The sequence below is a fragment of the Zasmidium cellare genome (assembly GCF_010093935.1).
Source record: "Zasmidium cellare ATCC 36951 unplaced genomic scaffold M409scaffold_12, whole genome shotgun sequence".
Classification (NCBI taxonomy): domain Eukaryota; kingdom Fungi; phylum Ascomycota; class Dothideomycetes; order Mycosphaerellales; family Mycosphaerellaceae; genus Zasmidium; species Zasmidium cellare.
In genome coordinates, this window is record NW_022986956.1 from 197,859 (window position 1) to 210,546 (window position 12,688).

The window sequence follows — 12,688 nt, forward strand, 5'->3', positions numbered from 1 at the left end:
CATGCCCTAAAGATCAGATCAGTATCCACGAACCTGAGGAATAGAACAGTCAAGGCACGACTGTCGGTAATCAAATAGGCCCATCTTTCGCATCATACACGAAACCAACGATCTTCCTCCCTACTTTCCTCGGCGGCGGAATAACAACGTGATCACAGCTTCCCTTGTTCTGCGCGGTGATGGCCTCAGCCAGCTCTCGCATCACCTTGGTCATCTCTCTATGACCAGCCATCAGCTCTCGAACCTGGCTTGATGTAGCTTCCAACCTCTTATCGAAGCCTGCGGTATCGATCTTGACCTTGTCTTCTGTCGCTTTCGAACGATTCGTGATGGACTTCACGGCGTTGGCGTTCTGCTCAGTTACAGATTGAATCTTGCTGAGATGCGAGGTCAGAGCTGAGAGAATGAACTTGGGGTCACCCGAGCCCGGACTGGCCTCACGAGTCGTGTTGTTCACTTTCTCCAAGCTCCGGTGTATGCGATTCAATCGCTCGGTGAGAGGTGTGAAGTCGATCGAGGCTTGGCCTGAAGGCGGGTCTCGCTGCCTCTGTTCCTCGATCGCAGCCTTGACCTGCTTCGCGTTCGAGTCAGTGGCTTCTCGTATCGCTTCCAGGTGGTCCGCCAGAGGTCCGAAGTCGATAGCCCGAGGAACGTCTGCGCTGTTCTCCTGAATGGCTACCCGAATATCATCTAGCCGTTGTGTAAGAGAAGAAAAGTCGATGTCCTTAAGTTGAGCATTTATGACCGTCGTAAAAAGCTCAGCGTTTCGATCCGTGGCCGAGTGGATTGCCTGCAGGTGCTCTAGGAGAGGATGGTGCTGCCCCTCGATGGCCTCTCTCACTGCTTCCATGTGATCGGCCAATGGTGTGAAGTCAAGCTCACCATTGGTCTGCTCAATAGCCTCGCGTGTACCGTTCTGGCCCTCAATAAGCTGCGTAAGCTGGTCCTGCAATGGCGATAGATCGATCGTTGGCGACATCTGTTTGTTGACCGAATCTTTCATAGCGAGCTGAGTATCTGCGATGTCCTTAAGATGTTTCGAATGCGTTTCAAGATGGCCCGTAAGCGGCTGGAAGTTGATGGCAGGCTTGCTTTGCGTTACCGCTTTTCGTAAAGCGCCCTGCGCATCGAGGAGCTGTTGCAGCCACTGCGCATTATCTTTTGCACTTGCATCAAGCCCTTCGAGGTGTTTTGTCAACGGTGAAAGATCTACTCCCCGTCCGCTATGCGCTTGCAAGGCCTGCTTCGCTTCAGTCTGTGCGTCGAGGATTTGCTCCAAGATCTTGTTGCTACTCTTCGTGCTTGTCTGTACGGCCTCAAGCTGTCTGACGAACGAGCTGGAGTCCACCACAGAATGCAGCTTGTCTCTGTCGGCAATCTCCTTGGCGTGCTTGTTGCCTTCCTCGATGGCGTTGTAAATCTGCTCCAGGTGTTCGCCGAGAGGAGCAAGGTTGGCGTGTGGTTGCTGATCCGCTCCACCAGGTATTGGAGAATTGCCTCCTTCGCCTTCGCCGCTCGCAAAGCCCACCAGAGCTTGCATATGTGAGCTCTGCTGCTCGATTGCGCCGTGAATCTTCTGCAGGTGTTCAGTCAACGGCGCGAGATCGACTTGTTGCTGGTTGGAGCCTGATGCCCAGAAAGGAGTCCTTGGGGCGTCTGATTCTGGTAGTGAACCTTCCTCCAACAGATTCTTGATCAACGCTGAGTTTGCCTCCACGGCCTCTTGCATCTTCTGGAGCCTATCGGTCAATGGCGAAAAGTCAATCGTAGGCGTCTTCTCCTCCGACGTCCGGGCACTGTCCTTTCGTTCAGTCACGGATTGCTCCATCATGTTTTGTATGCGATCCAAATGCGATGATAGCTGTGACATGTCCAGGTAGTCTGCCCTTTGCTTCGAATTCACATCTTCCAGCGCCTTGCTGAGCTTTTGTTCATTTTCGAACTGCCTCTTCGACATGTTTTCCATGTGTTCCATGTTCCTCGTCAGGAGATCCGTCATACGACCAAAATGACCTGACAGCTCACTCATGTCGAAGTATCCGTTTCCGCTGTTGTTGCTCCCCTGTCCAGGCTCTTGGTCTTGCTTCTCGGCTAGTTCTTTCACTCCTTCAGTATTCTTCTCCATGGCTTCCATCATCTTCTCGAAATGCTCTTCGAGCCTTGTCACATCATTGCGCATATCCTTGACCTCTTTTCTGGCCTGGCCAAGCTCAGGGCTTGCGACTGTAGATGCAGAGCCGCCCATCATATTCCCATGCGCATCTTGAACTGGTATGATTCCTTGCGCCGCACCACCCAGGCCGTTCGATTGTGCTTCGCCGAAGGAGATGTACATCCATTTCGTCTTTAAATGCTCGAATGCTGGATGTCGCCAGGCTTTCTCAAGGAGGTCGTCGGTCTTGAAGGAGAACAATTGCGGACCAGGTCGTATACAATCGGGGAAATGCGCTTGTATGAGCAGCCACCATTCGTTGGCGACGGAGGCAGAGGCGAAGGTGAGGAGATAGCGGGAGCGCACCTCGTCGCCCTGTAGATGGTATGGGTCAGCAAAGTAACCAAAGCCTTACTCTAACGGTTTCAGACCTTTCGCGCATATGCGTAGAACAAGTTGCCATCGGGACCTTGACTCATATTCGTTGGATAGGAGCCTTGCGACAGAGGTCTCTGTTTCGGCGACGGTCGGTCTGACTTTGAACTGCCGGATCTCGTTGGCGTCGACGGCGCTGAGCCATCACCCTCCGACTGGGTGTACTGTCCGTTTGGAAGAGTCTTCAGGTTGCCTGTCGTACGCCGGCGCTTGGGCGACATCCATGACATGTCCGGCATGGTCGTGGTCGTGGTCGCGAGGGCTGTGAGCCTAAAAGCTGGCCGTGTAGCTTACCGTGGTCGCTCAAGGGGCTAGGAGATGCGATCGATAGTTCTACCTTCGAAGATATACAGCATATGTAGCATTGCGTGTCGATACCATGTTGGAACAAAGCAGGATGACAGGCGGTGATGGTGTTGTGGCCGACAGGGAACGGTACTTGATGTGTGGGTGGAGTGACGTACATACGATCTGCAGCGTGAGGCTGGAGCTTCATCTCCGTTGCCCATGAAGCGGTGCGTATACTTCTGTACTTGCTGCTCGATTGTCTTCCTTGTCGATATCATCGGAATACCGAGACATGGTCATGGAGAAAGAGAATATGAAGTCCCAATGCCCACGAGGCCGACGCAAGGAGCCATCGGAACGCTTGAGAACGCCGTCGAGGACAGGTTCTTCCGGACCTGAGTCCGTACCAATCATTGGTGCTTGACCGGCTCCCCCAACTTCTTCGTCTCAACTTCAACTGCTCATCGACAATTGTTCTCTTTGAGCATACCTTTGGGCTCTCACCAAACCCAACCTGCATCGCTGCATGACCGAAGAGAACGCAGAGAGCTTTTCGTCAGATCACCCAAGGCGAGCGGCAAGAGGCTCATTCGATCATTGAACAGAACTCCTAGATCCGTTTTAAGGGTGCGCTTCAAGCTGGAATCTGATGTCGAAGGATGCTGGTCTGTCTGAACGTAGCGTTTCGAGGCACAACGGCTGCAACTTCCTGACTGTTTTGGTTGTGATGCAGCAGGCAGCACGCGAATGGAGCAGACATATCAGAGATGCCAATGTACAGCAGAATGGATATCGAGGATCAATATCAGCGACTGTGGCCTGCCTGTACCCCTTGTGGTCAATACCCAACGAGAGGCCAAAAAACCCCGAAAAATTGGCCGCTTGTACGTTCGAATGCCTATTCCTCTGGGAATGAGTGATAGCAGATCTGAAGGTAAAATGAAAATTTGCGTTCCACATGCAAGAGAAGGACCCTGGATTGACGCAGTATCCTGGTGACTATTCGCTCCATGTCCAAAACGATAGCAAAAAGAATCGAATGATAAGCGTTAACGGCCAGGCAGCATTTTGCAGATTCGAACCCGGGGTATCCAGAATTGCAAAAATTGAATCAAGTGAAGTGAGTGAATTTGCACATGAAGCTAAAGAAAGCAGAAAGAATGTTAGCGACTATACCAAATCAGCATTTGTTTTCATTAGGCTCCAGGCTCGAGGTATGGCGATTGGCGAGGCGACGGCTGGGCGGGCATTGGCTGGTTTTGAATTGTTGGAGGAGGTGGTGTTCATTGTACATATATAACTTAAATGCGCCTCGAAGACACATGGGAATGATGTTGGGCTTAGGGGATAGCGTTCTGGCCTGGTGTGACTGGTACAGGGCCTTTGATCCGCAGAACTGCTCGTAAGGAGCTTCTTGTCTGTTTTCTGCGTCTACTTACGCATTCGACTGATATGCACCGTGTGATGAGAGAAAAACGATTGACTGAACGTAGTCGCTCTATATCAACGATATGGTATCTAGCCTCCTTGGGCCTATGTATCCCTCCAAGCACAACGCTCGATGTGTGACCGCTTCGTCTTCGGAGTATAACAACAGGCTGAACCAGTCAAAGAGGCAGAAGGAAGAATGTGTCATGTACCAATAAGACATCTCTGCCGCTCTTCAAATATCATAGGGGCCAGAAGATGTTGCCTGGGGCTTTGTGTACCGTAGCAGACGTGGGCGGCGTCGGGGACATTGCTGAAAAGGCGGGCTTGGTTGTTGCTGGCATGAGCATCATGCAGTTGCAAGGCGATCACGATGTTGGACAGTCCTCCTTACTAGAGCGGTGGATCCCTAGATCTGTATGGAAACAATCGACTCGTGGTAGTGATCTAACGATGGAAGCAAGAGCAGCAGCGACAGGTCGGCGACTCGTCGATGCAGTCATGAGTGCGTTCGTGAAGTCGTTGAGCTAAGAATACAGGTAGGGATGTTGCAAAAGAGCCACCACGGCGCCTGATATGAAGAGCCTTATGAGATCGAAGTCTCAGCGCACGACTGCCCTCTGGTAAACGTGGTGTTGGCTTTTGTCAAGTATTGGTGTTGGTAGCAGTAGCAGTAGCTGGACGCTAGGCCCTGTGCCTTCTCGACTTCGTTTGCTCAACTTCGTCTTCTTCACAACACCCACTTGCAAAGTCAGACCTTATCACGCCTGAGCTGCAAGATGAATCACAGCATCATCACATCAACGACATCATCCACGACACCTTCAGCTGAGGAGGCAACGTCTTCAATGCACTCCCAACGAACGGAGCGTAGGCACATCACCCACCTGCCATCGCCGCTGTCTCGCGACGAGCAACCGATGCCAACGAAGCAGCTGGCTGCCCTGGTACGACCATCCAACACAGCTCCATCTGCTTGCTTGGGCTGACCTCCTAATCTAGATCTCAGTATCGAAGTAAGACAGTGGAAGCAGTGCAGATAAGACAGTCTCACATCAACACCGAACCGACCGACCGATGCTTTCCAGCACTACAATACCACACTACTGAGCGATCCACACAATTCCGCTTGAGAGATTGGCCTCGAGCTCAAGGACGGATGAAAGAAGATGGAGCGACATGCGGTTTTGGCTTTCACATTCAGCTTGTCATGAGAGCGCTTTCAGACGCCGTACTCACTCACGACGATGCAAGCATCCTTGCCGAAGCGCGGACCTCACGTGCTTGCTGTTCTTTTCAGCATGGGTCCAAGTACCCTCTGACCGTGCCCCACACCCCGTCTCTAACCGACGCAGCACTTCGTGCCGTCGAGATAGAGGCGACGAAGTCGAACATCATCCTGAAGAAATGCGAATTGCTCGTCCCGGGCAAGCACCACGACCTGCAAATCGCAGCCAAGTGTTTCGAAGACACCTGGACGAAGCTTCGTGTGTTCGAGAAGTTCGAGGAGGGCTTCGAGACGCTTTGCTACCTCGACGCCGACATGATGTGTTCAAGAACATGGACACGGTCTTCGACAGCGCCAGCGGACTGTGAAAGAGAGTTGTCTTGGCCTCTCTGAGCACTGCTCAGCGAGGCGCGTTTCGGCACTTGTTGCGATTTCCCACACAAAATGGTCTGGCACGCACCCGCACGGTGCTGCCAGAAGCTGGCGGATAGCACCCAGCTTCCGGTGCCAGACTTCATCGCACCTCGCCCAGCACTTAAGCAGCGCTACGTCTCAGCCGGCAGTATTGCGAAGCTGGCTGACCCGAAGAAATCGAAGGCTTCAAGCTGCCGGAAGCCGCAGATCCGGGCATGTACATGAAGAAGGAGGAGTTGATGAAGCGACTGGCAGACGGCGAGTTTGGCACGCCTCCTCGTTCCAGCACGAATACCGACAGTGTTCCTCGATCCAGTTATAACGCAGCAATCGCGAGCAGCAACAGCAGCAGCGTTCGCGCGTCCAACGACGTCGTCGATGAGCAAGGCGGGATGTGCGATAGATCAACCAGCAACACCAGCGCCAGGGGCCTCAAGCGGCTGTTCAAGAGAAATGACAGCATCACAGAGTAAGCTTGGTGGAGGGGGGAAGCGCGGAAGAGGCTGATGTTTGTAAATACATGAAAAACACTTGACACCCGGTAGAGCAGGAAATGTGCCTGCGTGAACGAAGTTTCTCTCGTCATAGTCAGTCGTTGAAACAGGAGGACAACATGAGCCCCCTTTCCAACTTCACAGCTGTCGACCTACCCCTGACTCGCTGCCCGGGTAGGACATTATCCAACTCCACTTCCACGGTAACTACAGCGTTTTCTGCACCCATCCCCACAAGATCCACCCCGACCACGACATCAACAAGTCATAGAAGCACTGGGTGGGCGAATGGAAAACGGGGATGATATCAGCTAAACCGACCTCGAGGGACCAGCCCTTCGAAGTGGCATTTATTCCATCAACTCCGCCTACCACTTGAACAACGCCTTGAGCTTATCTCTCCAATCCCTGGTATAGACCCGCCCAGAAACAGGACAACGACCCCCAAAGTACCTCAGCACATCCTCTCTCGACGGAGACCACACCACACCTTCATCCCTGAAAGCGTCGCGCTCCTCCCTCGCAGCAGCCGCCCTCACCAGAGAAACACCCTCCACGCCCGCATACTCAAGCGCCCTCTCCACCTCAAACGCCATCCTCTGCCACGCCATCCCATGCCCCGACGCACCCCACTCCTCCCAGCACGCATCATGCCCTCGACACGCATACTGCACCCAAAACGCATGCAGCGCCTCATGCGCAATGAACACGAGAAGCTTCACCGCATAGCGCTCCGGGCTGATGTTGCCATCGTACGCGTTGGTCACGTTGATGCGGATTTCGTCCCCCTCGGGCTCGGTACAGCCGTTCACGTTGCGCGGGAAGCCGGCTTCCCAGTGGATGCGGGCGTTGGCGAGGGCGCCGAAAAAGAAGAGGTCGCTCACGAGGGCGAGGCATTCGACGAGGAGGCGGCTGCTCAGGGGCGTCTGGTGCGCTTGCGCCGAGGCCAGCTCGCGCGCAAAGGCCTCTAGCCAGAGATGGAGGCTTCTCACTTCCGCAGCTGTCTCTGCGAGCCAGCGGTGCTTGGAGCCCTTGATGGGCGAGGTGATGGCTTGGACGATGGCTTTGGGCGAGTGGAAGCTTGGGTGAAGTGAGGTTGTTGTGGGCTTATTGCCCAGGGGAATGTGGCCTGCCATTGTGATGTTGTTCTCGTGCAGAGGGGAGGAAGGGGAGGGGGATGAACCTACAGTTTTGATCGTAGGTCGAGAATCTCACCTGTGATTGAATTGGACGGCTATTGTGTGAATGGATAGTATGCTCACCTGGGCGGGTTCGAGGAGGGCATTGAAGGACAATAGCTATATCACCCAGAAGGAGATCCCCGGACTTTCGCCAGGGTCAATCGTGTCAGCGAGCATGTCACCAGCGTGGTCGGCGCATCAGTTCGTGGGATATCCGCATTAAACATCGTAGAGTCGTTATGGAAGCGGCACTCACTCCTCGAGCCTGGCGCGAGCTGCTTTCCGCTGTCCCGCTTGCAATCTGATACCCTCGAAAACCTCGCCCACCTAGGCCTGAGCTTCGACTGCTCATGAGACTCCTTCTAAATGCCGTCTTCAACGTTTGCCTCACGAGGATTCTCGCTCGTTAAACGTGCTCGTCTTTTAGATACCAGAAGACAAGATCTCCTCACCCGCGAGGGCGATCGATGATCTCGAGGCTGGCAAATGTGATGGACGCCGAAGGCTGGTCCACAGAAACGCAGATTCCAGATAAGACATCGTCTCCTAGGACATCCGTCTCAATTATCCGAACCAGTGCCGTGCTCACTCCTCCTCGTTCTCATCCAACATCCAATAACCACCAATCTCCTTGAAAGTCTCCTGGAAGCCTGGCACGATCTCATCCAGCGGTCTCGGCTCCACCTTCGAAAAGTGCGTGCACGAAGCCGGCAAAGTGCCTTCAGGCTTGTTGTCCATATAATCAAAGTTATCGAAGCCGATCTCAGTTGTGGTGAGTTCCGCAAATTCATGGTCGTACGGGCTACGCTTGTATGCTTGAAATACTCCTCCATGCTCTTCCAGCTGCATCTTCATGACGGGCTTCGGGATCGTTTTGAGCAAGCCGCCGTGCAGGAAAGCGACTCGTCCGTCGTCGGGGTGGTGCTGGGCGAAAGTGTGGCCGCAGTAGAAGCCATTGCTGTTGTTCGTGCCGACGCTCGTGACCCATCTCGAGGGCCTGCCATACTTCGTTTTCAGGGCGTGCCATGCGAAGCGGTAGCAGTCTTTGTCGCCGAGCATCCAGCTCTGGAATCTGCCCTCATTCTCCGGACTATCCATGAACCACGCGGCGAGTTGCAGGTGATAGAAGAATTTGCGCTTGTTGATGAGCAGCTGGCCGCTCTCTTGCTCGAATTCGTCCATTCGGCAGCGGGTGTTTGTGATCGGCCATATTGGGTTGTTCGTTCTAGTGCGGGAGATGTCCGGCCAGAAGATGGTGCCGTACTCCTTGTATGTCGCAGATTCGTATAATTCGTCTGGGTCAATAACTGGTATGTTGTCTGAATCCAGAAGCAAGGGTTCTGCAAACCGGGAGTTCACCATGGCTGCCGTCTTGAGCTGGAAATGCACTCCAAACATCGGATTGAAGCGAGTCTCCTTGATATTGTGGGATCCAGACAAGTCGTTGAAGAAAATCGAGGGCCATATCTCCTTCAGCTCTTCTTGCGACTCAGATGACATCTCGTAGTCGAAGTAATGGATCTCCACAGGTAGCCTCGTGCCTAGTCGCTTCAACTGCCGGAGAAGGACCTTCACTCTCTTCAGACTTTTGCCATTCCCACCAACAATGACGATGCCACGCCCCTCAAAGTTGCCTGCAGCTTCGCTCCAAGGTACCAGCTTCGCATTCACGGCGTGCTGCCACTGACTCCTCCATGGACTGAGGTCTTTGTCTTTCATATCCTTTAGGACCCAGGTTAGGTCCAAGAACCATCCAGAACTCTCTCCGAAATTGAAATCGACATCATCATCTTTGGACCAAGTGCATGTAGACTTCGCCTGCCTCATCAACATGGGCTTCAGGCTGGTGATGTTCTTGAAGTGCGGCAAGAAGTCGTCTGCATTCTCGAACTTGTGGGCATCTTGAATGATGCGTATCTCAGATCCAGACTTGGCCATGTATTGTTCATCGTTCGGCCTTCGGAAATCTGACCGATGATACGAGAAGGCCGAAAGTGCTAGAATCACCAGAGCGGCGACTGTAACAACGCGGTATGTCGGCTTTGGCAACTTGGCAGGAATGCCAGACTGCATGTTCGTCCATCGTCCCTCACGCAGTGCATTCCGCCAGGACGAAGCCATACTTGCGGGGTGTGAGGAGTGACAGGAGACCGCTGTCGACGAGAAAGTGAACGAGCATGATTTTGGACATGGCTGGAATCTTGAGTTTGGGGGTTTGGTGTCCGTTGAAGCATCACATGCGCCGTTCCCCAGACGTTGCAACTTGCCGGCCGAGGCTGCAAGCCAAGGTTTAATAGTCTCCATCCCACGAATCCAAACGTCTCCTTCGGTACGACTTGCAATTGGAGACCTGTTGCATTGACTTTATCGGGACTGGGGTATGCATCAGCCGGCGTGGAGTACATAATCCGGCTTCCGGTGGAGAAGGAGAGGAGAAGGAGGAGAAGGAGGCGGAGTAGTTCTAAGAGGAGGAACAAGACGAATGGACACAGCGATCTCCACGAGCACCCTGGCACCTGCAAAACATCAGCTTTCGACTCTCCAAACAGTCGCGAGACTCAAAGTCTCCTGGTCGCCCAGAACCGTACGACATGGCAGGCACTCCTGCTGCTCCCTCGCCTTTCTTGAAGCCTCCTCCATGAGCAGCACCGAATCGATTCGCGAAACAGCCAGAATACCATTCGCTCTTGAGGACAACCATCCATGTCTAGATACGAGAAGCTGCGCACAATGCATTGACGCCGAAAGTCACAATGGCTTCACGCAAATGCCTATCCATGTTCGCCATCTCCAGTCGTAGCCTCCTTTTGGCGAATGGACCTGGATCTTCCGAGTAGCAGGCGATGATTGACCGTCCAGAGGACCTTGTCGAGTGCGATAGCAGGATTTCATCAGTTGAATGGCCACTGCTTTTCGCCGACTGCGTGTGGCACCGGGGCCATTTCGACATTCGGCACTTGCAACTTGACACTTGCAACCTGACACTTGCAACTTGAATGGCTTCCAGCATCTGCTGAACGGCGATACACAACATGGTATACCAAGAGGAAAAAGACGGCGAGATTTGATAGCACATGCATGCGCTTCTAGGATACAACACAAGCCTGCCCCTGACACACTTTCTCGGAGCCTCGAACTTCCTGCCTGAGACCTGCCAGACGGTTTGCCATCTCCCTCATACAATGGCCTTGGACGAAGAACATCGTGCAAGAAGCTGCAGAACCGACTCCACATACGGATGGCAGACAAGAGGACTGAGGCAACAGACAGCCAGAGGGCGCGATCACAGCTAAGCTTATGGTCAGGCATATGTGCCGGAAAGAGACACGGCACTTGAGAAAAAGCTCGTATTGCTCGCATTTACACATTGGTTCCTGATCGACACCTGTCACCTGGTTATGGCTAGAATGAAGCATTCGTTGCTTTTTGGCTTCAGGCTTACAGACGGACCGAGGCTCGAAAGGGTCGATCCATTCGAAGACTACGAAGTCGTCATGCCAAACTGTACAAATGATATTGGACGACTTGATTGCCTTCTACAATCACGGAACCAGACTGTGATTTCCCTGGGACAACCATGGGTTGGAAACACATCGTTGCAGCCGCCAACTGCCTCAGCCTTGCGGCCGCTCATCCCTCGCCGGTTATCGAACGAAGAGATTTCATCGGAAGCGTTGTCTCAGGCCTAGGAGCAGATGCAACGAACGTCGCCAAAGTCGCATCAGCCTTTCTGGATGGCGTCGAAGCCACCGTACCAACTGCAACAATCTCAACCTTCCCGCAAGCAACCTCCGCCCTCACCAACGTCTTCACAAAAGGAAGAAACTTCCTCGATACAATCCCTTCCCTCATCGAAGCCGGATTCGACCCCAACGACATCCCTTCGATCATCGAAGGCTACTCCCCGGCCGACAACTCCATCAACAACATTGACCCACCACCAAACAAGAAAATCTACCCAGAGTCCTCCCCTTCTGACCCAGCCTACTCCCTCCCAGAGTCCACCCTCCTCGGCAGCATCCACATCCCCAACACCTTCACCTACGGCACCAAACCCCCCGTCATCCTCTTCCCCGGTACCGGAGTCCCCGGCGGAATAACCTTCGCATACACCTACGCCCGCCTCTTGGCTAAACTCCCCTACGCCGACCCCCTCTGGCTCAACATCCCCGATTCCAGCCTCAACGACGCCCAGCTCACCGCCGAGCACGCCGCCTACGCCATCAACTACATCGCATCCCTCACCTCCCACAACGTAACAATCATAACCTTCTCCCAAGGCTCCCTCAACCTCCAATGGGCACTCACATTCTTCCCCTCCACCCGCCCCTTAACGAACCAACTCATCGCCCTCTCCCCCGACTACCACGGCACCGTCAACGCCGCGCTCATCTGTCCGACCTTCCCAAACCTCGGCTGCACGCCCTCTGTCCTACAACAATTCCCCTCCTCAAACTTCATCTCCACCCTCTTCGCCCACGGCGGAGCCTCGGCATACATCCCCACGACCTCCATCCGCTCCGCCACAGACCAGATCGTACAGCCGCAAACCGGCCCAAACCCCTCCGGCGTCCTGCAAGATGAACGAAATGTCGGCGTGACGAATTACCTCGTGCAGGAGGTCTGTCCTGCTTCGCCCGCGGGGACTCTGGTCACGCACGAAGGGATTCTGTATAACTCCATCGCGTACGCACTCACGCTCGATGCTCTGCAGCACGGACGCCCCGCGCAGCTCAGTCGAGTGGAAGATCTAGGCAAAATCTGCGCGGAGATCGTAGCGGAGGGGATGAGTCTGGCAGATCTTGTAGCTACCGAAGGATCGTTCGCGGTGTTCTTTGGGAATTTCCTGGCGTATACGCCGCGGACGAGTGTAGAGCCGAAGGTGATGGGGTATGCTGTTTGAAAGTGCGTAGTAGTTACGAGGGCAGAAAAAAACTATGTATAAACGAAGTAACAAGAATCGACTCGCTTTTTTCTCGCTCTCTCTCTCGCTGTCATTACTTCGTAGACTCTTCCTTCCTTTTTGTTTGGCCGTCTCCGATGATGATAATGATGATGTACATGCCTG

At 53.7% G+C, this 12,688-nt stretch overlaps 6 protein-coding genes across 6 annotated transcripts; 2 read left to right on the forward strand and 4 right to left on the reverse strand.

Annotated features, from left to right (window-relative positions):
• Positions 1-70: 70 nt before the first annotated feature.
• On the reverse strand, positions 71-3,289 carry M409DRAFT_53111 (uncharacterized protein; the record flags this gene model as incomplete). The annotated part of the gene is made up of 4 exons (XM_033812269.1): positions 71-2,527; positions 2,584-2,849; positions 2,882-2,924; positions 3,113-3,289. The coding sequence occupies 4 exons, from the start codon at positions 3,287-3,289 to the stop codon at positions 71-73; spliced, it is 2,943 nt and encodes a 980-aa protein (XP_033669320.1).
• Positions 3,290-5,082: 1,793 nt separating this feature from the next.
• M409DRAFT_53112 (uncharacterized protein) lies at positions 5,083-6,418 on the forward strand (the record flags this gene model as incomplete). Its single annotated transcript, XM_033812270.1, has 3 exons — positions 5,083-5,250; positions 5,313-5,790; positions 6,153-6,418. The coding sequence occupies 3 exons, from the start codon at positions 5,083-5,085 to the stop codon at positions 6,416-6,418; spliced, it is 912 nt and encodes a 303-aa protein (XP_033669321.1).
• A 389-nt stretch (positions 6,419-6,807) lies between these two features.
• On the reverse strand, positions 6,808-7,575 carry M409DRAFT_21183 (uncharacterized protein; the record flags this gene model as incomplete). Its single annotated transcript, XM_033805740.1, has 1 exon — positions 6,808-7,575. One exon carries the CDS (start codon positions 7,573-7,575, stop codon positions 6,808-6,810), a length of 768 nt encoding a protein of 255 aa, XP_033669322.1.
• Positions 7,576-8,205: 630 nt separating this feature from the next.
• On the reverse strand, positions 8,206-9,693 carry M409DRAFT_21184 (glycosyltransferase family 71 protein; the record flags this gene model as incomplete). The annotated part of the gene is made up of 1 exon (XM_033805741.1): positions 8,206-9,693. The coding sequence occupies one exon, from the start codon at positions 9,691-9,693 to the stop codon at positions 8,206-8,208; it is 1,488 nt and encodes a 495-aa protein (XP_033669323.1).
• Positions 9,694-10,511: 818 nt separating this feature from the next.
• M409DRAFT_53114 (uncharacterized protein) lies at positions 10,512-10,929 on the reverse strand (the record flags this gene model as incomplete). The annotated part of the gene is made up of 2 exons (XM_033812271.1): positions 10,512-10,633; positions 10,740-10,929. 2 exons carry the CDS (start codon positions 10,927-10,929, stop codon positions 10,512-10,514), a joined length of 312 nt encoding a protein of 103 aa, XP_033669324.1.
• A 268-nt stretch (positions 10,930-11,197) lies between these two features.
• Positions 11,198-12,523, forward strand: M409DRAFT_65422 (uncharacterized protein; the record flags this gene model as incomplete). Its single annotated transcript, XM_033816504.1, has 1 exon — positions 11,198-12,523. One exon carries the CDS (start codon positions 11,198-11,200, stop codon positions 12,521-12,523), a length of 1,326 nt encoding a protein of 441 aa, XP_033669325.1.
• Positions 12,524-12,688: the final 165 nt, after the last annotated feature.